Source organism: Tiliqua scincoides, chromosome 12 (assembly GCF_035046505.1).
Source record: "Tiliqua scincoides isolate rTilSci1 chromosome 12, rTilSci1.hap2, whole genome shotgun sequence".
NCBI lineage: Eukaryota > Metazoa > Chordata > Lepidosauria > Squamata > Scincidae > Tiliqua > Tiliqua scincoides.
In genome coordinates this window covers 3,463,084-3,487,725 of record NC_089832.1, presented here as the reverse complement: position 1 = coordinate 3,487,725, position 24,642 = coordinate 3,463,084, and the positions used below count along the sequence as shown (strand labels likewise).

Here is a 24,642-nt window from a genome sequence, read left to right as displayed (position 1 = left end):
ATAAATTGTTAATTAAAAAATTACTGTTCAATTTATTAACAGTTTATAAAATAACAATATTGTTTTCTTTATTGTGTTATTAATAATTATTAATACTTATAAATAAACATTGTTGGTGGGATTATTAATAATTATTATTATTTACAAATAATTAAGAATAGCAATTAATTAATTATATATAATTAATGTATATATTATTAATTGCTAATTATTAATAAATAAAAATATTATATAATATAATTAAATAAAACATAGTTTTAAAAACAATACAATTTTAACTACTACTTTATTAATAATTAACGCTACTTAATAATGTTGTGGGCGGGGCCTCGCGAGGGGCGGGTCGTGGTCGCAGCGGCGGGAGAGCGAGGGGCGCAAGGGCGCGCAGGCGACGGAAGGCGGGGCCTGGCTCAGACGAAAGGCGCGTGCGGCTCCGACGGCGCCCTTCCTTCGGACGGGAGCGCGCGCGCCCCTCCCTCCCTTTCTCCCTCCCTTAGGCGGCGCGCTCTCCTTTCCCCTCAGAGCGACGCTGCGAGAGGGGAGAAGGTGGGGATTACGTTGAGCCCGCCCCGCGCGCTCCGATGGTCTGTCTTGACTGACGGCTAGGGGAGAGGAGAAAAAGAAGAGCGAGGGGGAGGAGTGCGCATGCGTGAGGCGGGCTGCGCCCTGAGGGAGCGCGTGTAGGTGCCTGCCACGCATGCGCAGTGCGCTTGCTCCAGTCAGAGCGCTTCGCTCGCGCCTACCCGCCAGCCAGCCAGCCGGGTGAGGGGAGCGGCGCTGCTGCGGAGGCCCGAGGCGGCTGTGCGCGCGCCCTCGACCCCTGGGCCCGCCGGGCGGGCGAAGATGGCGGAAGGCGGCGGGGCCGGGGCCGCCCTCGCGTCGTCCCTGAAGGGACTGCGGGAGCAGATGGGTGAGCGCAGCGCGCGGGGCCCCCTTCCCCCCCAGCAGGGCCCCTCCCCCCCAAGTGGAACAGCCCCCCCGCCCCCTGAATTTGGTCTCTCCCCCGAGTGGCCTTCACTGCAGGGCTGGCTGGAGCCTCCCCCCTGCCCCCCAGCACGGCCCCTTCCCCACCAATGGAACAGTCCCCGCCCCCCCGAGTGGCCTTCACAGCAGGGCTGGCGGGAACCCTCCCCCACCAGTGGAACAGCCCCCCGCCCCTGCACTTGGTCTCTCCCGCCCCCCAGTGGCCTTCACTGCAGGGCTGGCTGGAGCCTCATCCCACCCCCTCTCCCTCCAGCCCCCCCCCCACTTAGGCTGCAGTCCTACCCACACTGCCTTGGGAGTGAGCTCCATTGGCTGTAATGGGGTTACTTCTGAGTAGACACATGAATGGGATTGGGCTCTGAGGCTGCAATCATGGCCACACTTACCTGGGAGTAAACTCCATTGAGGAGTTTACCTCTGAATAAGTACATGCATAGAATTGGACTCCAAGGCTGTAATCTTAGTCACACTTTCCTGGGAGTAAGCTCCATTGACTGTAATGGGGTTTACTTTTGAGTAGGTATTCTTCATGCCACTATCATTTCTCCATTGCTGGGCAGCCCCCCCCCCCCACAGGACAATATTGACACCCACATGCAGGTATCCAGTTCCAGTCCTGCTGTCACATATGCCAGCAAGCTTTTTCCAAAAGTTCCAAGCTTTTTCACTTGCATACTCCTTTGGCAGCCCATTTACATTAATTGTACCCTTCATATTAGCAAAATGTAGTTGCTGTTATTCCAAATTTATATTATTTCAACTACTGAGCCTTATCTGAAAATACACTAATCAATCACCAGAAACTAGCAGTTGCTGAGGCTTTTGCAGATAACTGCCTTTCTTGCCAGCCCTGCAAGGCATCCTAATACTGACCTGCCTTTTCCCACCATTATTCACTTCTTTCAAGTGCCCCCAAAGGTCCTGGCAAGTACCCCTGGGGTTACATGTACCCCAGGTTGGGAACCACTAACATTATAATGATGCCCCTGAGTTCCAGGTGGCTGTGGTGGGCATTTGGAGGAAGAAAATCGATTGTGGGTCCCTCCTGTTGTGGGTTGTGATGTTTTTGGAGTGATGGGTCCCCATTCATTTCATTGTAATCTGTGAGACTTGATGCTACCATAGTACTGTAGGTGACTGCATTTGGGGAAGTGGTACAGATCTGTACTTTTAACAGGTATATGCTTTTAACACTGATAGTCAGTGGGGCTTACTCCTGGGTAAGTGTGGATAGGACTGCAACCTTTGGGATGTTTGGGGAATTTTTTTTAAACTGATCAGCCACTGGTTGGGAGGGTTCAGAGGGTTCTTTATTTTAAATGCATTTTGAAATTTTTCGTTTACTTACTTTAATTCATTGATTTTGTCATACGGGGTGTTTAAAATTTTCCTACTTGATGATGTCACTTCCAGCCATGACATTGCTTCCAGGTTAATGACATCAGTTCTGGTGGATCCTAACAGATTGTCTTTCTGAAAAATGGGTAGCAGTTCTAAAACGTTCAGTAGTATTTAAAGTATTTGGGTCCTTTTATACTCCTCATGCTGGCTGTATTTGGTTTTGATTCATTGGTTCTGTGATTGTAATAAAAAAATTGATTGACTTATGAATATACACACATAGGATTGGGCTCTGCACTACTTCTGACTTAACATCCTAATCCCCCCCTTAACATCTTAATTAACACCCCCACATTGCCCTTTTTCTCAGCACTGTTATATTCACTAGTTCTACACACAGACTCTTTAGCCTGCTTGCTTGCCTCTTATCTCAGTGGTTCCCAACATTTTTTTCACTTGTGTACCCCATGGCAGCCCGTTTCCATAAATTGTACCCCTCATATTGGAAAAATGTTTGTAATATATTTACTATTATTTCCAATTTATGTTTTCAGCTACTGATCCATATCTGTTAAGACATGATTTGACGACCAAAAACTAGCAGTTAGCAGGGCTTTCACAGCCAGCTAACTGCCTTCCTTCCTGTCTTGCCAGTCCTACAAGACATTCTAATACAAACCTGCCTTTTCCTGCTATCATTCAGTTCTTTTTTGAGTACCCCTAAAAGTCCTGGTAAGTATCCCTGGGGGTACACATACCCCAGGTTGGGAACCACTGGGTTGATTTCAATGTTAGGGGTCTCCTTTCTTTATCTCCACTCCCCATCATTGTTCCCAGTCTCAAGTGCTCCTCCCCACACTTGAACGCATTGCTGCTTCTGCCACCCCCATATTCTGTTTCTGGGCAGAAGTGTTCTGCTAACGAATATGCTCCTTATTCTTCCAACCCCCTCCATTTTGTCAGGTTTCCTTTCTCAGGTGCTCCCCCAATTCTAAATTTGTCCATATTCTCTGAGTTGATGCATATCATTGCCTTCATTCCTTATATTAAAATTTGAATCTTCCCATTTTGTGTTTTTCCTATTTTGAGAGCTTTCCAACTCGAGATTCATCAATTCAGCCTATTCACCTCCCCCTCAAAACACTCCAATATCTTATCTACTTTGGAATAGATTAAAAACATAAACCACTTTTTAAATTCTGTTGGCCAAGTAGAGGTTTTTTTTCTGCCTATAACCCCAGGCTTAACAAAGAAATCTGAAAATTTGTGTCTGCACATGAAATGGCAGGTTGAGTTTCCTACTAATTTCCTTCTCTGCTGCTGTTAGAGGGGCTAATTGACAGTGACCACACACATCTCTGCCTCCCCTCCCTTCAATATCCTCCACTCTGCAGATCTCTGATTCCTTGCTTCAGTGTTCGGTTTCCGTAGAAAACTGCATCATTATGCTAGGATGTAGAAACAGATTTGCTTTTTTTAAACCAGTCTGCCTGCTGTGTAGAAATGTAGAGTGCATCAGACTCTTTGTTGTGTTTTTCCTCTTGCTGTTATGACTACTTGACAGTTCATATCTCCTTATTGGTTTCCTTGTGTCTTAGCTCAGTTTTTATTTTGTTGATGTGTCATCTCACTTAGAGCTCATTCGTATCATTTAAGGAAAACAGATGTCTATGTGAACCATGGATATTTGCTTTCTGATTGGCTTATTCACGTTTCTGTAGCACTTTGCTGACATGGTGTAAGAGGAAAAGCTGCAGTATTTAATATTATATTTCATGTTCTGGTTGGTTTGCAGTTGCATTCATCCTCCACAGTATTGAGCTAACTCTGTTTCAATTTTACCACTCAGGCTGAGAGCAAATGAACCCAAGAAGCAGCCTTATTCTGAGAGTCAAACTATCTAGCCTGGCATTGTCTGCTCTGCCAGCAGTATCCTAGGGCAGCAGTTCTCAAACTGTGGGTCACAAGGCATTCAGAGATGCAATGCAGCCAATGTCATGGGCCATGTGCTGGCGCTACCTGAAAGCCACAAGGCTTTCTGGGGTGTGATGTGGCTCACCACAGCTGGCAGTGGTGGGTCGGGGCAGTAAAAAGATAAAGAAGCCATTGCTGAAGCAGAGGAGGTCTTTTCCAGCCTTGTGTTTGTGATCTTTCAACTGGAGTTGTCAAGGGAGTAAAGCTGGGACCCTCAGCTCTGTAGTGTGTGTGTGTGTGTGTGTGTGTGTGCTTTTATCATCCATGTCTCCCAGATTCAAATCTTGGTGCTCTGCTTTCTGAATATGTCATTGACCCATTTTTGCTCATCCCACCGGTGTATATGTTTGGTCCCTATTGTGTATATACAACGTTGTGCAGAAATGGCTTAAAAAGACATGACAATAATATCTTGGTAAATCACACTGTGATATTTCTTCTCCTGTTTTAAATGAATTGCTTGATTTGCTCAGGATGTCTGAGCAAATGGTGGAAGTATTTTGAATTACTTGAAAGGGATTGTGTGAATATAAACAAAAATAGAACTACAAATCCATGCCTTTTGGTTCGTGGGTGTGTCTAGTACAGTAGAATAGCTTTAATTGTTCTAGTTTAGCAGAATGAGTGGATTAGAGCAAAAGAGAATTTGAGGTTTCAAGTCTGCAAGCTTGGTTTAAAAATTAACTCCAGCTAGCCATCAGCATGGCCAACTAATTATTACAGTGTCTAACCAGTAGGCCAGTTGGTTTCACAGCCAACTTTGGTTCATGTTAGCAGATTGGTACATGTTGGTAGATTTATGGTGCGTGGTTTTGAATGCACAGATGTTTCCAGAAACAATCATTGTCTGCTCCTTTCTCTTCCCCAGAATCTGCAACATGATAAAATTGCTGGTATGTTCTGTGGCTAACATCCTCAATTCTGTCAGCAGCACAAAAACTGACAAGAATTCTGCTGTTGATATAGCCATGGGATAGAAAATTTTGCAGAAGAAAAAAAACAAGTTTGAGAATTTTTCTAGGAAATGTTGGTACTAAATCAAGAGCATTTGTTACCTCAGCTTTGAAATTAAGACTGCAGACTTAAACACTCAGAGTTATACCCATCAAACATAGTGGAATCTGCTTGTGAGTAAACATGCATGTGATTGCACTGCATGTTTACAAAGTTACTAGCCTGCCATTACTAGCCTTCCTCTGAGGGCTGGGGATAAGAATAGGCCCTCAGTTTGGCTGTACTTGTCCTAAGAGGCGACTAAACAGCCACCGGGTAGATGGGACTCATCAGCCTAGGAAGGCAGCTCATCTGAGAGAAGGAAAACTCTGATCCCAAACCTCCACTGCCTTGTGGCTACATCCAGTTATGGAAAAGGCTTCAGGAGTCAACCTGGAGGCAAAATCCGGAGCCGGAGTCCCTGAGGCGGTTCATGGCTGAACACAGTCACGTTCTGGCAACTCCTGCGACGTTGCTGGAACCAACTGTATTGGCTTCTGCCTTTCCATTGGACCATTTCAGTGACGTGGAGAGGGGGGATTTGCTGCATGGGTAACAGTCTATCCTCCATATCTACTTTACCCAGGCTTCGCGCACTGGAGAGGACACTCTGTTCCAGAACACTATTCAGAGTGCGATACCATAGTCTTCCGAGACTGAAGGATGCCAACAAGAGCCTGCCATTCCACCCACATATAACCATGAAAATGATTAGGTGGTATTAGCATTTTGAAGTTTGAAAAGGGCAAACTCTTTAATTTACCATGGCAAAGGTTTGTCTGTCTGGTTCTTATCCATCCCTGGCAGCTAGTCCAATGTGCTGTGTTTTCAAGTGGGGAGTATAGTTGCCTTCATTGACAACTGGGAAAGAGCCTTGTTCACTTGTAGTGGGTACAAATGGGCTAGTTATTCATATTTTCTTGGTAGGTGCTTACTACCACTACCCAACAATGAGGCCTGACCTTCACATGAGACTGAATGAGATGTAGAATGGACAGTACCAAAGCTGAAAGTCCGAGATCACATTTAGGGATGCTCTCCTAAATTAAAATTTGCCTGCAGGTTTAACACACACACACACACACACACACACACACACACACACACACACACACACACACACACAAAAAAAACAGGCAAAGGAAAATTCTCTCCTTGATGTGCTCTCTTTACAAGTATTTATTTACATCGGGAAGCATTCAGAAGTTGTATTCTGTCCCCTACCCTGTAGTCTAAACTGGTACAATCCATTCTAGTACCTCAATACCATCTCATTCACTACAGCCTGTAGACTCAGCCTAAGTCTCTGGAGTTGTTTAACTGCAGATTATGCCAGGAGACTACTAGTTATCCTACTTGTTTTGTGTAACTGTGTGCTTTGACATAATTTTAGTATTGCTGACATTTGTAATAGTCTATTGTATAACTGATTTACCTGCATTGATATAGCATTATTAATATGAACTGTGTTATATAGTGTTATATAGTTGTGTTATATAGCTGTGTTATATAGTTGGATTTGACAGCAGAATATTGGGATGTGAGTGAGGCCTGTAGCAGATGTGCTGTTCTTGCAGTTGAGACATTATGGAGTTGCAAATGAATTACCATTTGCTTATTTAAAGAAAGTATCTAAATGGAAAATTACAATGGTTTTCATTAAATATGCGCAGCATACTGTCTGTTGAGCTATTGTTTTAATTATTATTAACAGTGAATTTGGTTAAAAGCAGCACAGTTGCTCCTCTCCAGATTTGTCATTCATGCCATTGTGAACATGTTATAGTGATGGTGGTGTTCATTACAGGAACAATTTTGTTTTGTTATGTCTGCATTAGGTAATCATGGGAAGATATACCTAGAAGGTAGAGCTATTTACATGTTCCTGACCAAGTCATGCCATTTGCAGCTTAACAATCTCCACTGCTTCTACAGTGCATTCTGATATGTTTGGAAACACCCATATGGCCAGGAATACCTTGTGGTGGCAAATGTGGCATCAAAGACCTCATGCAATACCATCACTAATATGCCATCACTAGAATTTCATGTTCGTTTAAATCAAGCAGTCCTATCTAGACTCATGAGCTCTTGTGAAAGACTTGGGAAGAACATATTTTCGTACAGTTTTGCTTGTAAGTGCAGTATTGATGCACGAATGAGGTTCCAATAGATTAAATGCTTACAAGCCAGAAAATTCTTCATGGGTAGGTGTGTCTCATTAGAATTCCTGAAAACGCCAAATGAAGATGAGAGAGTGGAAGATTTGACTTTGTTTTTTAAGCTGCAGGTATTGCCCTGAGCTTTACTGCTGGCCACCTCTTTGCTTTTGGCTTGTAGAAATTGTATACGGAAAGGTAATTGCTCTGATAGAAAACAATCCTGTGTCTTTCTGTGTCAGTATTAGAATACTGTTGCTGCTAGATTCCAGTGATCTTAGATTGCGTTTTACCTTGCGCTAGAGCTGAAGCTCTGGAGGAGAAGATTATATTGTGTAATATAGAAATTGATTATTATTTAGTAATAGTTCATGCTCATGTTTTGTACTGTCGTCCTCGGTTCACCTGTATCTGGCAGCATTGGTGTATTGCGTTAACAATCCTCTTAGCTAATGCATCAGACTGCTCCATTACATGCACATTTTGGGTTTTGTGTCCAAAAGAAAAGGGTGCCCCACAATTTTTCTTTGAATGTGCAGAAATGGTTTATTCTCACTCTGAACTCTCTAATAATTACATGGATGCTAGGTGCCCTGGTATGCTTGGAACAACTGCTGGATCTTTGCAGAAAACTGTCAACCTTATGGAGAGAAAGAAGCTGCTAATGGTTCTGCTGCCAACCAGCAGAAGAGCAGGGACTGCATACATACCAGCATGAGTGCCATTGGCTATCATGCTTGATAGAAGTAATTTAACCTTACTCATGAAGAAACATTTTAATCCCTGATTCCCTCTAATAGCTGTAGTTTTTCTACTTGCATACCACATAATAGAAGCATTATTGTCTCTTTAGAGAAGGACTTGAAGTTGTGATTTCAGAGATCCACTGGAGTCTGTTGTGATTTGCAGTGCTAGGCTCTATTGTTAACATTTTTGAAGGGTGGGGGTATTCAACAATGGTATGCTTGCAAGCTTGAAGACAAACAACATATAGAAGAAAAGCTTTCACCAAGAGGGAAGAACTTTCCTCACATGAAGGGGGGGTGGGGATGGAAAAAGGAAGTTAGTCCACTTCTCTGTGCCGAAGTCAGGGAAGGAAAAAACAAAGAAATATGAAAGGAGGGCATCATGTCTAAATGTAGTGAGGTGAGGCCATGAAAACGGGAAAGAATAAACATCTGTTGGTTTTAACATAAAGTAGTGGAGTACATGACACCAAGCACACCAGATCTTATTATCGTAAAATGTGTATATCGTTGCATTCTTGAATTGATTTAAATAGTTGCCCTTGAAAACACGCTTGGTTAGGCTGGATCAGTGAGAGATGTATACTGGAAGGCACTGAGTAGCAGCATTACCATTACCATGCATTATCATTCCCGCTTCAAGCCAGCATAGAGAAACCAGCTTGTTGGGGGGTGCACATGGCTAAAATGTGGCCTTTTAGTGTTGCTTCTTTGGATCATAGTTTTAAAAACGTCTGCAGATATTAGGTATCTTGCACAATAAATCAGTACCTGGTTGATTAGAAAACTTACAGTACAAATCTGGTGAGAGCATAGTAAGCTCCACAGGATAGGGATCTGTTTCTTGCTTACATTAGACCCCAAAGCACCATGTGTGATATTCATAATAATAAGAATAACTCATTGGGAGAAGACCCATGACCTTTGGAAAAACTTTCCAAAATCTCAGTGGAAGCCTTACTGAGCAATGTTGTTTGGGTATGCCATGGCCTGTCTTCACACTGGTGATGTTTCAGTGATGCCTCTCATGATGTTTTGTTATCTTACAGTACACTGCCACTTCACAAAAGGACTAGTGAGCATCTGCAGTATGCCTCCATTGTTCTCTCAGTTTTAACTGTACTTAGTTAATTGTCCCTCCTCTAAACAAAGGCAAAGCACTGAAGGGAGTTATGGGTGTTAGTAGCACAGTTAGCCTTGGGGGGTTACATTTTCTTTTGCAAGTTGTCTCAATCAATTGTTAATGTTAATGTATTGTCAGTTAATGTATTGGAAGAATACAAACAGAAGCCACTAAATGCCTTGGCACAAAATTCTCTGAGGGAAAACAGAATGAAACCTTTGACAAGTTTTAAGACAGTGGGTGGGTAGAAGAGCTGGTACCCCTGTAAACAGACAGTTTTTGTAACTGTCACAAACACATCAAAGACATTTGGGGAAAATATTGTCCTATTAAAAAGCCCGTCTGTGCAAGCCACTTAGTAATGTTGGGAAATAAGTGGGGGAAAATGTGTTTGGTTGCAGTGCAGTGCAAATAATGTGTTGCTGTTTTTAATTTTGGTTTTTGTATTATGTTATTAGTTGCCTTGGGTCCTTCAGGAAAGAGGTGGGGTATAAATCTTTTTAAATAAATAAAGGGTAAAGCAAGGGAGTCTTTTGCCCGCTGTGCTGTTCTTCCCTGTGGTGCCATTTCCTTTCAACTGAACGCATTTTCTGGTTTAGAACAAAACACTTGTTGTCTTGTAGTGAGGTCATATGAATACTCATTGTGCTGCAGTTTTCTAGACTGTGAGTGGGGCTGACAGTGAACTAGGTGCAAATCGCACAATCAATGCTGTATCTGTGCAGCAGTTCCACAGTTGGTTCGTAGGGAGAATGTTGGTGGAGAATTGTGCTTCTTGGTGACCGTTATTTTTTCTCAGATTGTTTAATTAAGGATGTCTAATTTCTAGAATTTCCTTTCACCTTTATTAGCCCAAATGCTGACCAATTTGTATTGTTTGGTTTGTTAGTAACACAGGTGTAAATAAGCTTCCAGTGGAATGAAAGAACATCTCTGCTAGTCTTTTGGTTTTGTATACTTTCCATCACCCAGACTTTGATTTTAAGCCATTTTAATCAATATTTTCCTCAATTGAGTTGTCATTCTTATTTTGTAGTTCACATTCATCTGTTGTATTTTCTTTCTTGATTTTTAGAAATCTAGTTTATCTTCTTGTAAATGTCCTATCGCAATGCTGCAAAATCAGTGGGGCATTTAAGATCATGAAAATGAAACGTGATCCACAAACACAGTTTTTCCTTGCCAATACCATAATGGTTCTTTGTCAGGGACATGCCCTTCCGGTTTCCACTGTGTAACCACACATACCAGATCTGTGTTCTATTAACCGAAGGCTGCTACACTTGTTTAGAACCTGCAAGTGCTCCAGCAGTAGTTCTGAAAGATGATGTTGCTTCTAAAGCCTGACAATAAGCCTTTTTTAAATCTCACTTTTCACAGCTCTCTTCTGAATCTTCTCTCCCTGGTCAAAGGGACAGTATATCCTTAGCTTACAAAACCTCTGGAGGTCCTCATTCATTTCATCCTGTGCTTAATCCACTCTGGGAAGAACTCTGAATCCTAGACTTACACTCATTCTTAACACACTTTTTTCCCCCACTCCACTCTTTTGCTCACATGTTTACAAAATACTATAAACTTAATATATAAACTGCAAAAAAAGGCACTTTCTGGCAGAGCTGCCTTGCTCTTTTTATTCAGCTTACCCTAACCATTTCCTTATGGCATCCACAGCTTTGCTTCCTCCCTGCCCCAGCTAAGGTTTCCCTGAGCCAGGGAGATTGAAGGCAGCATGGATAATACATCCCTGTATTCATGATTTGATTGTTCTGTAGAGAGCTCAGATTCTTGTCTCTGCTGTGACTCACAAGGTGACCTTAGGCAAGCATTGCCCCATGTGCAGTATGAGTATAATACTGGTCTACTTCACAGGATTATGCTAGGGATTACAAAAAAATGCATATGCTTTGAATGCTCAAACTGCTATACAAATTATTAATGTATTGGCAAGCTCCTTAATTGCTAGAAAAGTTTCAGATGGCAACATGGAAACCAAATCATATAGGTGCCTGAGAAACAGGTCTTCTGAAGAAGTACACTTAACAAAATAAACCACAATTATCTTAAAGCTGTTTGATTTTCTCTGAGTTTTTTGTGTAAAAGAAAAAGGCAAAACTTAACCCACACATGAAACATGCTTAGTATTTTCTGTGACCTTAAGCAATAAGCATGAAGTTTTAATTGTGCTTCTTTAAAAAAAATGACTTATACATTCCCATCAGTTAATTATGCCTTTCTTTACATTAGTTTTATCAGCATTTTATGCACATTGAAATTCTGAGACTTAAGAACATAAGAACAGCCCCACTGGATCAGGCCATAGGCCCATCTAGTCCAGCTTCCTGTATCTCACAGCGGCCCACCAAATGCCCCAGGGAGCACACCAGGGAGCACACTTGCATAGGAATAAATGTGTAATAGGAAGCAAGTCACAGTTTGTGTGGAGGTTGCTTTTGGTCTCTGATGTGCATTTTCAGATTAGCAGTTGCTGCTAATTTTAATTTCTTCACATTCTTGCAACTACCTACATCTCTTGTGCCTGTTTTGAAAAGAGGTTATGACCTCTGTCAGTTACCAAAAACTTATCTGGGCTTGTGTTCAGTCAAGTATCTTCTTTGGGCAGCACTCATTTCTTATTTGGGTATGTGTATTGCAACAAAGTGTGAGGGCTTTCTATGCCCTCTTTTGATGTGAGCTTGTACCCATAAGATACACCCTGCTGGATCAGGCCAAAAACCCACCTGGCCCAGCTTCCTAAAGTTCACAGTGGCCCACCAGATTCCTCAATGAGCACTCAAGACAACAAGGTACCCATAGCCTGTTGCCACTTCCTTTAGTGGCAGCTCAGTTGGCTGCTTTGCAGGGAGTTCGTGTTTTGTCTGCCAAATATTCAGCCATGTATAAAATAAGCTTCCTGGTTTTGAATGCTTTGTATGGCTAGTAATAAGGAAGCATGTTTGTGTCGGGTTCAAAGAGAATGACATTTTCCTTGTGGCAACCACAATACTGTATTTTTCCATTGTCAGAATAAGCTCTGTTGCAATATCCCAAACAGCTCCTATTGTCCAAAATGAGCCACAGCTCCGCACCTAGATAGAATTCGGGAAGACTTTTCTCTAGAGCTGCAGCAGGGAATTAATTCAAGACAAGGTGACAGCTGTGGGTGACAGTTTAAAGTTGCTGAATGAGTGCTGTAACCAGCATTTATCATTGACTTCAGACAGGATTAGGCACTTGGAGGTGATTGTTCTTGGATGCAGCCTTAGGGAGGATTATTGCCATGACAGAACAGTTGTCATGGAGAGGAGAAAACGCTCTTCATTCCTCCCTTGCACTCTGCAGTGTTCAATTAGAGGACTAACTTAAATCACTGATGCCTTATTTTGTTTGCAGAATGCTCTGCTGGTCATAAAATGTAATCCATTTGATCAACTGATGGAAGAGTCCTTTGTTCCTCTCAAATCAAAGGTCATTTAGAACATGTTTGCTGTTCTTTAATTCTTACTTCTATTATTTGCTGTCTTACTGCTGTTCTGAATTCTTAGTTCTTATTCTTGAAGAGTTCAGTGTAGTTTTGGCAAGCTCTTTGTTAACCTGGTTGCTCTGTATAACCAAGATTTGCTCAGAGACCCAGGACATGAAACTCTGAGCTGTCTCTAACAGAAATTTGGATAAAATCTTGAAAATTTTACAATTGCAGTGTGTTTCAAAATTAAAGCCAGTACCATTGTACATAACCATCCAGAACTTCAGTTTTTCTCAGCCTTGTCTCTCTCTGAAAGCTCTTATTTTTGTCTAGCCCCCATCTCTCAAATCATCTTCAGGAAGCATTTTGACAGAACAGTTGGTCCCATGAAACAGATGGATCCAGCAACCATCTTTGCCACAGTTCCTTATTTTTTTAATGAGGTTTTGGTGACCCTCCTCCCCCAACTGATAGTTGCAAGACTGAATAAGAAGAAAAGACTGTTTTCCCTGAGTCTAATGGGGAAAGGCAATATTTAGTGATGAGAAAATCATGCAAGAGTTGAGCAGATAAGGTCAGAAGTTGAGGCAAGTGACTTTGAGTTTGAGAAAAAGCAAATGCTTCTTTTGGAGAGTGAGAGAAGAGAATGACTGGATTCGGGAAGGGTGAGCAAAGAGATGAAAGGTACATCTGAAAGATCATGAGCTGAGAGATCATGAGCATGAGCTAAGGCAATGAGGATGTGTAAATCAGTGAAAAGGATTGGCTCTCCATAGCAGGCAGGTAGATTGGGTCAAAGTGTTGTCTTGTAAAGTTGCTGATCTTATTTTGTTGGCCAAACTTTGGGATTTTTAAAGCTTAGCCTGGTCAAGCACTGGGCAGTCTGTTCCTTTTATTTAGTTCCACTTGGAAGATTTCAGGGTCTGTACTGCCAGTTTTGGCCATCATTCCAGCTATAAAAACAAGCTGATCAGTGGAGATGGGGCCACATGGAGTCACAGTGGGTAACTCATAACTTTAAGTACAATGAGATTGAAAACACTAATCTGGCTACAATAAACCAGTCCTGATAAAAATATCTTCATGCGTTTGGAGTCATTTGGATGGCCTTTGCAGGCCTCTAGAACAGGGGTCTCCAAACCCCGGCCTGAGGGCCAGATGTGGTCCACAGCAAGCCTCTATCTGACCCTCGGCCAGCCTCTTGTCCCCTGAAAGCCTCTGGCCCACTTGACTGAACATGTCAGAGCTGTGCTCTGATTGCATCTGGAGGGTGTTCTGAGGGCCGGAGAGGCTGAATGAATGAACCCACTCATTCATTTATTCATTCATCTAAGTTCCATCTCTAATTTATTTATTTAAATTTTATATTTAAATTTTTTTCCGGCCGTCAGCATTGCGCGAGATTTCATGTGGCCCTCTGGCCAAAAGGTTTAGAGACCCCGTGTTCTAGAAGAACAGTTCTGGAATTAATGTCTCTAAGTGTTTGGAGGTGTCTGTACTGAGAGCAGATTAAATAATGCACTGCTAGCAAATCTTCCATAATGCATGTTATCTTAACCAGTAGTGTGGGATGGATAATGGATTTTAGTTGTATAACTGTGTTGGGATATTTTTCTTTCAGTTGCTGCTGCACAAGCCCTAGCAGATGAAAGACGAAACCAAAGTGGTGGAAGCCCTGGTCCAATCCAGTCTCCAATAAGCATAAAAGCAACAACTAAGCCAGGTGAAATATTTGCTTATAATATAAAATGTTCATTCCTGTGATTTTTTTTTAATGGCGGTGCTCTCATGCACTTGTTCTGTCTTCAGTTCATCCATCTGTGTTCTCATGTTTCAGCCACTGTGCCATGGCACACTGCAGCACATTGGTGTGCTGCAAGTGATCCGCAGGTGTGTCATGGGAGTTTAGGGGAAGGTCATTTATTAGTAGGGGTATGTGAGCACCCTGCTAGCAGCATGGTTGCCTTGCCAATTGTAAAAAAAAAAAAAAAAAGATGTGCCTTGGCAATTTTAGCACCTTGTCAGTGTGCTGTGAGATTAAAAAAGGTTAAAAATTGCTGCTGTAGGGGTTAGAGAACTTAACCTACTCAGTCTGTCTTTAGAGCTTTTAAATACATATTCTCAAAGGGGCTCTATTTTGTCATCTTTCTGAAATTAGTGAGGATTGGTTTATTCTTTATAGAGGGCAAGTTGGGGAAGACACTGTATAATTTGGGTAATAGCCACATCAGATATGTGTGTTCTATATATGTTGGTTTTATTTTAATAATTTATATACTGCCCTTCAATGAAAAGTATTTGCATGATGGCTTGCACAGGGCATATGTGTACCTATCAGGAGTAGAGAAGGCCTACCATCATGTATGAGGATGGCAGAGTACGCTGGCACAGTCATTTCTATGCAACAAAACATCCTTATGCATGAATGTGGACTTCCATATATGAAATTGGTTACTGTGTTTCTTTGAATGTCTTAGGTTTGTAGTTTGAATTTTCTGTCCTTGCAGTGATAGATGGTTCCATCCTGAAATCAGAAGAGAGGCAAAGGCAAGCCAGGGAACGTAGAGAAGAGCGAGAGAAGCAGCATGGTACGGCAATATTTAATAATGTGAAAAGTGTATGAATGCTGTGACATGAGACAAGGGCTGAATGTGTTCTGTTATACATGTGTGTGGTTGTGGTACGTGAGCAAAAATTTAGTGCAAACTCAGAAGCATTCACATTGAAAATGAGCAAGCTTCTGGCCAACACCAGTGCAGAGATAACCCTTAAGAACATGGATGAAGTATATCCATAACATGTTAAACCTCAGGCTTAAATTAAAGAGAATCTTTGATATTTGCAGGCGCCAGCACAAAACTTTCCACCTCTAAGACAAGCGGCACTCTTTGGGGGGTATTGTACAGTTGCATAACATAATGTTGTTGAACTGTATAGCTTTCAAAGAATCTCAACTGCTCGAAAAGGAGAAGAAGGCCAAACTCCAGTATGAAAAGCAAATGGAGGAGAAGCAGAAAAAACTGAAGGAGCAGAAACTGAAGGATCAACAGAGAAGAGCAGCAGTCGAGGAAAAGAGAAAACAGAAGATTGAGGAGGAAAAGGTAGTGTGGAGTTTGATGCTGTCATGCTGTTTGCTCTAGCGGTGCCAGTTATATTTCTTTCCAGCTTTTTATTGAGATTTAAATTTGAGAATAGCTAAATGATATGCGACAGCATTTCAGTTGTGGTCGAACTGCAGATGTTCTTCAATACCCACAAGTCCCACTCTCCATCACATCTTGATTTGGACCATAATCGGTGGATTCTCATTGTGATGGGTACAGATCTCAAATATGGGAAAACTTCTTGGTTTTCTACAACACAACATGATTGTTTGGTTCTACAAACATTATTTTCTGGGCTGCTGAGCTAAACCTTTGCCCTGTCCTCCCCTCACAGGTCTACTTCCTTTGGAATTTTCCACTATTTTTTTTTGTTTGGATCACTAAAAATCTCTTCCATCTCTAGTCCCTGGAGATTTGTTCTGTCATAGATGGCCTTTCCCAGCACTGTCTTTTTTTTATCAGCCCCTCCCTGTGCATTTTTCACTTATGTAGGCTTCATCCTGTTCAGTTTGTGTACATGCTGCTTTTCTGTTAAGCAGTGAAGGTGTGCTTTTGTTGTTTTCTTGTTTAGTTGAACCTCTTTCCATGTGAAGTGTGAAAGTTCTACTGGGGGAATGTAATTAGATCCTAGATTTGTTTAGTTGGTGAATAAACTGTAGGATGCCTTGCATTAGAAAACAAGAACTACTTAGGTCTGTTGGATGGCTTCATTTTAACGTTTAGGCTGACTGTCGACTTGGTAAAGGATTATGCTGGTTTGACCCATTTTGTTATAAGAGAAGGCTAGTCAAAGCAGAGTGGAGAAATCAGTTAAAGGGGTGCTATGTTCAGATCACTGAAATCATGCCATATTCAAATTGTGAGATAATTCTCTTATGCCCTGTGTATCAAAGGGAGAATCTGGCACATCTGTTAAAACCATAACACCCCCCCCCCCCCAAATCTGGCTATTCTTCCTAATCTGTTTGCATTTGGCAGTCACCTGTAGGAATCCTTGGCTGCACACATTCCTTGTGCCATATTCCTTACTGTATATTCCTTACAGCTTACTGTAAACTCTGCTACCTTGTTCTTGAAATGTTAGATGCTTTAATCACTCTTTGCTCTCCCCTCACAGTTTTTTCATGCTTTAGTTTTAAGGCTGTTTGGGTTCATTGTTACTGTTTGTAGAATCCATTCATAACTGTTTGCTGGTTCTGAGTGCTTCTTAGTTGTGCATTTTAATTTTTAATTTCCAAATGCACTGGCCAGTTAAATTCTCCCCACTTCCCCATTGAAAGAGGATGAAGCAGTGCTGGAAGTCACAAACAGCAGGAATAGGTTTGCTAATCCATAAGGCCTCCTGCCTCACAATAGCTGTACAAGTGCAAATTAGGCTTAATGCCATTTATTAACAAGATTGTGACTAATCAGCCCTGCAGTCTTCATGTGTTGTCTTTTGAATTCTAATTAGTTGCATAATGTAGAAACAGACCTTTTGTTAATGGTAAGCTCCTCAGGGAATGGATTCTCCTCTTGCTTTCAGCAGAACAGTGTGTGTAGCAGCAGTCTGGAAATGGGTGCAGCTTAATTCCAGTGATTGCTTGTTTAACAGGAGCACTATGAAGCTGTGGTTCATCGCACTTTGGAGAGGAGCCAGCGGTTGGAAACCAGGCAGAAGAGATGGTCCTGGGGTGGCTCTGTGACAGATTCTGAAGGCAAGACGGGTAAGTGTCCCTGGGCCTATTCTGTGAAAAATGGAGCACTCTTCAGCACTGTCGTGCATTTTGATTTACAAACAAAGGTAGTCAAAAGTGTTCAAGAAATACAGTTTTTGTATTCAGTAATCGAAGATTATTAAGAAGGAAAAAGATTTTTTAATTTGCTTTCTTCCTCCAAAATATTCACTGAGTTGGAACTCTTAATTTAGAAAGAGACTTGTCATGTGACCTGGACTGTATACCTTATTAACCTATTAAGCTTCAGCCTGTAGGATGACACAAGACTCTTGACAGTGTCTGTTTATGACAAGCGTCTTGGCTGCCCTTCATGTGAGAGATGAAGGAGCTGCTTGTCAGCCTGTGTGGGAGGCAACTGGAGGCGAGAAGTGAGACCAGACCAGAGAGATCCATCTGAAATGTTGTTGGTTTTTGAAAGAGAGAACCTTTCTGTGATTGTAAAAATCCCCTCAAGGGATTTAGAAACGCCTGCCTATATAAACTGCCTTGAATAAAGTCAGAGGAGTAATCAGATGACCAGAAAGACCAGATGATGATGATGATGATAATTATTAGGCTTGGAGCAAGTGAGGATTTTTTATGAATGTTTCTTGGTGGCTGACTCAGAACGATTATCTTGTATTCACAGCAAAAGGGGCATAAACTTCCTTATTCTGCCCTTTGATTCAGATTCCGTTTCAGGCTGAAGCAGTATATTTGTAAAGGGCCCAGTAGTGGCAAAGGGGTTTGGACAAATCATGCAGCATATTTGCACAGAGAATTAAAAACAGTAAAGACAGCAGGATACAGTTGTCGGTGATTAAATAAGATTGAACATCCATCCTGTGACATCTTGTACATTTCTTAATGTTGTTCTTCCTTCTGCATTCATCCGCTTTCTTTCATCATAGTGATTTTGGTCTAAACTTCCTTCCACAGAGCCACCAACTACAGCTGAAGGTGGGTCCAGTGGAATTGGCCTGACTGCTTGCTCTTATTTTCACTAACCGCCTGTGCTTGCATTCTCACGTTCACTGGTGGATCTAAGCTATGCTACCCAGTGGTGTAGCTATGGGGAGGCTCAGTAAGCACTGCAGGTACTGCATCTCACCCATGTAAGCAGCCCCTCCCTCTCGCTATCAGAGCCATTCTAGGCAATGACATTAACACACAGGGATGGCTTCATTGCTGCCCAGAATGGCTCTGACAGTGAGTGAGACGGGCTGCTTACACAGCACTTTGTGGCACTTTCAGTACCTGCTGTACCCCCCTGTAGCTACGCCATTGATATTACTCTTTGCGAAGGATTGTGTTGCTTAAGTGCCTGCTTCAATCTCTTCAGAGTCCTGACCCTATTAACCAGCAAATTGGTACATACATTTGACAGGTTGTCCTCTTTTCTTTTTTCAAAAGGGCTTGAGAATTAAGGGGACCTGCAAGTTTTTTGCATGTTTGGGAGTTTCTGTATATCACACAGATAATTCTGAAACTGTTTGCATAAGTTTCCTAGCACACCAGTACTTTTCAAAAGTACAGGCATGCCCTTGTATCCGCAGGGGTTCCATTCCAGAACCCCCATGGTTAAGTGAACCAGCAGATACAAGTGAACACCCTCCAGAGCCAAGAAGACCAACCTCCGGAGGGTCTTCTGAGCCCAGCAGAGGCCACGCACACCTTTCCGCAGCCTCTGCTGGGCTCAGACTGACTCTTAGAGTCCAGCATGTGACTTCTGTTGTTTTGTTTTTGTTTTTTTAAGTGGAAGAGATGTTTTTAATGCCTTATAAGGCATTATAAAGCCTAGCGGGGACCTCCAGAGGGCATGCTTAGGGGGGCGTGGACCCATTCCACAGATAAGTGAATCCACGGATACAGGGCCCCCCCCCCCGTATTGGAAGCCTCCCTGAAGCACATGGTAAATTCAGTCCATGTAGCGCCCAGGTTGGATGTTCTCGTAGAGACCATGTCTTCATACTTTTTTTTGCCATTAAATTGCAGCATCTAAGCAATGTCTATCCCAAGTGTTGGCACTGTGTGGCCTTTGAGCCATATCTTGGCGCTCCCGCTCTGTGGTTACTTCCCCACTGGGCAGTGATTCTCTGTGCAGCAGCTTAAACCAAGGGCAAAGTGGGACAGGGAGGAGAGCTTTGGCTGGCTGTATACAGCCCTTGAGCCTAATTCTTCCTACCACTGCTGTCCGCAAATAAAACCACCCTTCTGGACCTTAAAAAAATGACTCTTCTGTTTTCACCAACGGTAGTGCATGTATTCCCCTTATGTGCCCAGGATTTTAATAATAATAATAATAAAACTTTATTTTTATCCCGCCCTTCTCCCAAAAAGGGACCCAGGGCGGCTAACAACATATAAAACAAATTAAAACATAATTTCACAGATAAAAACATATTAAAAAACACATTAGCAGAACCCATAAAAACAGTAGTCAGAAGAGTCAGAATAAAAGAGCATAAAACAGCAGTTCTTAGAGGAATCGGGCCTGTAAAAAAGCAACTAAAAGATATATAAAAGATTTTAAAAAGGCCAGAACGTCAGAAGGCTTGGTTAAACAACAAGGTCTTCAGGCCTCGCCGAAAGGACTCAAGAGAGGGAGCCATTCTCAAGTCAAGGGGAAGGGAGTTCCACAACGTTGGTGCCACTACTGAGAAGGCCCTATTTCTTGCCGCCGCCCCACGTACCTCCTTAGGCGGCGGCACTTGTAAAAAGGCCTTCTCTGATGACCTGAGAGGACGAGCCGGATTGTATGGGAGTAGGCGATCTCTAAGATAACCTGGCCCAGAGCAGTATAGGGCTTTAAAGGTCAAAACCAGCACCTTGAATTGGGCCCGGAAACGAATTTTCCTGAGCTTAAAGTGCAATTGTGAAAATCTTGCTCTTAGGCCCATCACCAGTTCTCAGAGTAGTGCCTTTGCTTGTCACTTGATTTCTTGATCACTTCTGTCCTTTGCCTTGTTAGCTCTGAACGCTGCCTTTAGAAAATCTTGCCTGGGTTTTAGGGAGGAAATTACTGTATTCTCAGTCATATGGATATGTGTAAAATGGAACATCCACCAGGGGGCATTATTTCTTCCTTGGAAGAAATACTAAGGCAGTTTACTGAAGATCCCATAAGTCTTCCTTTTAGGAAGGATGAGTATTTGCTGAATGAATTTATCCAGTGGTTGCAGTTGTAATGATCCCAGCTCTGGTAGTCAGTTCTAGTAAGAACTACAATGAAATATCATTTTCCATGTTCTTGTGCTTGAATGAGCTTTTAAAAACGTGTTTGCGCATCCAGTTTACTACAGGGCTAACTAGAGTTAGCCCAGACTAACTTATGTACTATTCACATGCTACAGTGTCTGGTAGAACTGATCTATCATTTTCCTTAGTTTTCCTCCATCTCTAATACTGAAAGGTCTTGTGAATTGTTTCCTTTAGACTTAATATGCCTGCTATGAGAGGAGACAATGATTAATTAAATCTTGCCCAGGTGGACAGAACAAATTGATCCCTGCTGCACTGAATGTATCAGCCTGCCTAATGCAGAACTGTTTCAGAAGATGTCCTCTCTTTTCATACACTTGTATTAGAATAATCTATGCACAAATTGGAAATGGCATGCAAGCTCTCCAGGACCAGAAGCATTTCCCCTTGTAAAATCGCAGTAGCTCCATTCAAATCCATCTTCATTTGGCTGTCGAGGTGGAAATTTTTGAACAGTTCGTTAAAGGCAGACTTGCAACCAGATCTGCTGCTCCTGCTCACCTTTGTCAGTCTGTTCCCTGTCTAGTACTTCCTTAAACAGATGGAACCAGCTTGATAGCTCTGCTGCAGTCCTCATGTCCTGTACTCAGTTTCTCACATTTGTGACAAGATTTTTGCCATAGCTGCATTCAGAGAGTGCTTTTATAGCAAAGTGTCCCTTGGCCTCTTGTGTGTGACTTTGTTTACCAGTCATTAAGCAGCTTTGTTATCAATACTTTACAACGCTAGCAATGTGTTTTTAAGTGGTTGTACAGAATTCCAGGCTTCTGTTGTGTTGCAGTGTCTCCTTCGTGCCTAGCTATTTACTTCTGATCCAAAAGTGTTTTTAGAATGGTCATGTTGTTCAAGCACTGTGTGATGTTATATGTGGGCAGCAGTTTAAATCCATCCTCCAAGATACACATCTTCCAGAATGAAAAATTCACATCTAGATTTACTCTAGTCTTGGGTCACTTACCTTGACTGGTCAAGCTTGGGGGTGAAAAGGTAGGCAAATCTATTTTTTTCTGACATTTCAGCCAGTGGAGAAATCTAACTGCCCTTGTGTGTGTGTGTGTGTGTTACTTTTTTGGTCTCGAGCCAACAATTGATTACTAGGCCTGGAAAACAGAAGACTATTCCATTTGCACTTCTACTGCGAACATCCTATCTAGCAATGGTACCATTTAACCCATGTGTCAGTTTATCATCCTGTAAAAATTAATACCATCCCTCCCCAAATGTTTTTGTAATATGCTAAACTTGTTAGAATATGTATAGTGAGGTCTTTCGAGTAGCAGGCTTTGATTTAATATAAGAGGGGAGAACCCAACAAGTACAACTGTGACTGCCACATCAAACTATTTCATGTTGCAATTTGTATCATATTTTCAGAGCCCTATTAAAAGCTGACTACACAGTGACTCAGTTCACAAGACTGAAGAAACTCTGCTTTGGATTGGGAATGTGAGCCAAGCCCATGCACTCTGTCCTGAACTGTGACATTTCAGTCCTAGCTTGGTAAACTCATTGCAGGCTGGGAACTTAGCTTCAAACAGTGGTTTTGCATCCTGGCAATAAGCCACAGTTCTTAGCTTTGCACAGGCAACTGATCCATGGCTTAACAAGCCAGGATGTCCAGCAGCACTCAAAGTAAAAGGGAGTGGGGAGTGTTTGGGCTAGGTTCACAGTTCCAGTAGATTACTATGGCTTACTTGTTTTCTGAACCATCCCAGTAACTAACACACACACAAATGTTAATCAAACATCTGTGGAAGAATAACTTTCAGACTATAGTTCTGAAGCTTCCAAAGGAACCTGTAGAAACAGAGAAAATGCCTGGTCACAAGCAGAGCCAAATGCTGAAATAATAATTTCTTTCTTCAGCCAGCAAGCGATCCACTTCTGCAGCAAACCTCAAGCAAGAAGCTGTCATCAGTAAGCGCCTTTCATCTTCAGCAGCGCGTCTTAATTCTCCAACCAAGAGTAAGTGTGTGCCTGAAGTCTGGTTTTAGGACTGATTTTCCTCCTCTATGATTTCCACCCTGAAGCTTGGTCTTTTAAAAAAAACAAAAAACATGTTTTACCCATTTTGTTAATCCAGTGGGCTGGTCATGTCTCCAATCCAGTGGTTGCTGGACATGATGTCTCTTAGAACCGGAGAGTTACGGTAAAACATTTCACAGTTGTCGTCCCCAACTCGTTTTTGGAATTCAGAGAGCCAAATCAATGGCAGATGCTTTTCTTTGCTTACCCTTCTCACCCTCACTCTTTGGGATTTGCATGCTTTCAATCACAAGTGCTTCACTTCGATCCACAGCTTTAAAAAATCAGCATTTTGGAACATGCAGACCAATTTTCTTCCCCAAGTGGTACCTAAGTTCTTATAACCTATTTGGGGGGGAGGGGGGCGCTAAGGAAAGTGTCATTGCAGTTTGAGCTAAAGGTTTGAATTATTTTCTCTCCTGCTTTAATTTGGTGCTTAAGTGTTTAACAGTGTGAAAGTGAGGTGCCACAGGGAGCTGTTTGACCAGGGCATATACTCACAACATGCCCATTTAATAGAACTACATTGGAAGTTGCCTCATACTAAATCAGACGGTTGGTCTATCTAGGCCAGAATTGTTGACAGTGAGTGATGGCAGCTCTCCAGGGTTTCAGGCAAGAATTTTTCTCTGCCCTCCTTGAGATGCTGCCAGGGACTGAACCTGGAGCCTTCCGCAGGCATATGCTCTGCTACTTAGCTGCAGTCTCTCCCGCTCAAGCTACAGTGTGTGGCAGAATTGCAAATAGCTCACCTGCAAATGATGCAGGTTTTTCTGTCAGAGACAGATTCCCTCAGTCACTCCAGCAAAATTTGCTATCAGCATTTGGGAGACCAACTCACAGAGCAGCCTTATGCATGCTTACTCAGAAATGTCTTGTTGTGCAGCAGGGCTCACTCCCAGTAAATGAGCACAGGGTAGCAACTTCGGTGTTGGAAATGAGGGGATTATGTCCTTTGCCTGCCCTGATTCTGGGCTAGTTCTCTCACAGCAAATGAGATGAAAACTCATTCCTGGGCTGCATCATTTCATATTATGTGTGGGAGTTGACATGCTTTTGTGGGGAGCATTCATATCAGCCATAATCTGAAGTGGAACAGCCCAAACATAGTGAATGAGATGGTAAACCTCATTCAGGATTGTGTTTTTCAGTGTTTGTGCACAGATTTCAGATCAGGTAAAGCTGCATTTTTTTCCCCTGGTGTGTGTGTTTTTTTTAACCTGAAGTGTCAAAACTGCTTTCATATCTCTAGTTTCACATCATTTTGTTCATTAAAGTTAGTGGTGAATTTAATTTAAAGTATCATACAGGATGTATGGGTGTTTACACGCACAGTTCTTTCTATACTTATAGTAACTGTCTTGAATCTGACAATATTGAGAATGATCTTGAAAATCAGCTTCTCTTTAGCAGGCAAGGTGGCTGTATTTATGAGATGATTTACAAAGCTATTAGCATATAGTGTTATAAAGCACAGTTCATAAGCACTGTTGATTTTGAGGAAAATAACACAGTTGAGACTTCTGAGTCCAGAAATAAATTGCTCTCTAAATTAATCAAGGATCTGCTTTCTGCTTCTACCTACACTGGGTTTTGTGTAGATTGTCACTCAAATCAGGCAGAGTGATTATCTTGTTCAGCAAATCATAAAACTGAGCTTGATTGATGTATGCATTCATGTATGCAGACTTGATCATGGCTTGAATTTTCCTTTGCAGGCACCGCTAAAAGATGTGCTTCATTAAATAGACTGAATAACAAAGTCCCTC

At 42.2% G+C, this 24,642-nt stretch overlaps 1 protein-coding gene across 6 annotated transcripts in view; it reads left to right on the top strand.

Moving 5' to 3' along the window:
• Nucleotides 1-685: 685 nt before the first annotated feature.
• MAP7D3 (MAP7 domain containing 3) overlaps nucleotides 686-24,642 on the top strand; it is a 46,657-nt gene continuing 22,700 nt past the window's right edge. For all 6 annotated transcript variants that reach the window (XM_066640058.1, XM_066640059.1, XM_066640061.1 and 3 more), the window contains exons 1-7: nucleotides 686-910; nucleotides 14,408-14,509; nucleotides 15,294-15,374; nucleotides 15,724-15,887; nucleotides 17,485-17,596; nucleotides 18,527-18,547; nucleotides 22,715-22,813. In XM_066640058.1, coding sequence (XP_066496155.1) covers nucleotides 844-910; nucleotides 14,408-14,509; nucleotides 15,294-15,374; nucleotides 15,724-15,887; nucleotides 17,485-17,596; nucleotides 18,527-18,547; nucleotides 22,715-22,813 — 646 coding nt within the window. In that variant the 5' untranslated portion in view covers nucleotides 686-843. The remainder of the gene's footprint in view (nucleotides 911-14,407; nucleotides 14,510-15,293; nucleotides 15,375-15,723; nucleotides 15,888-17,484; nucleotides 17,597-18,526; nucleotides 18,548-22,714; nucleotides 22,814-24,642) is intronic.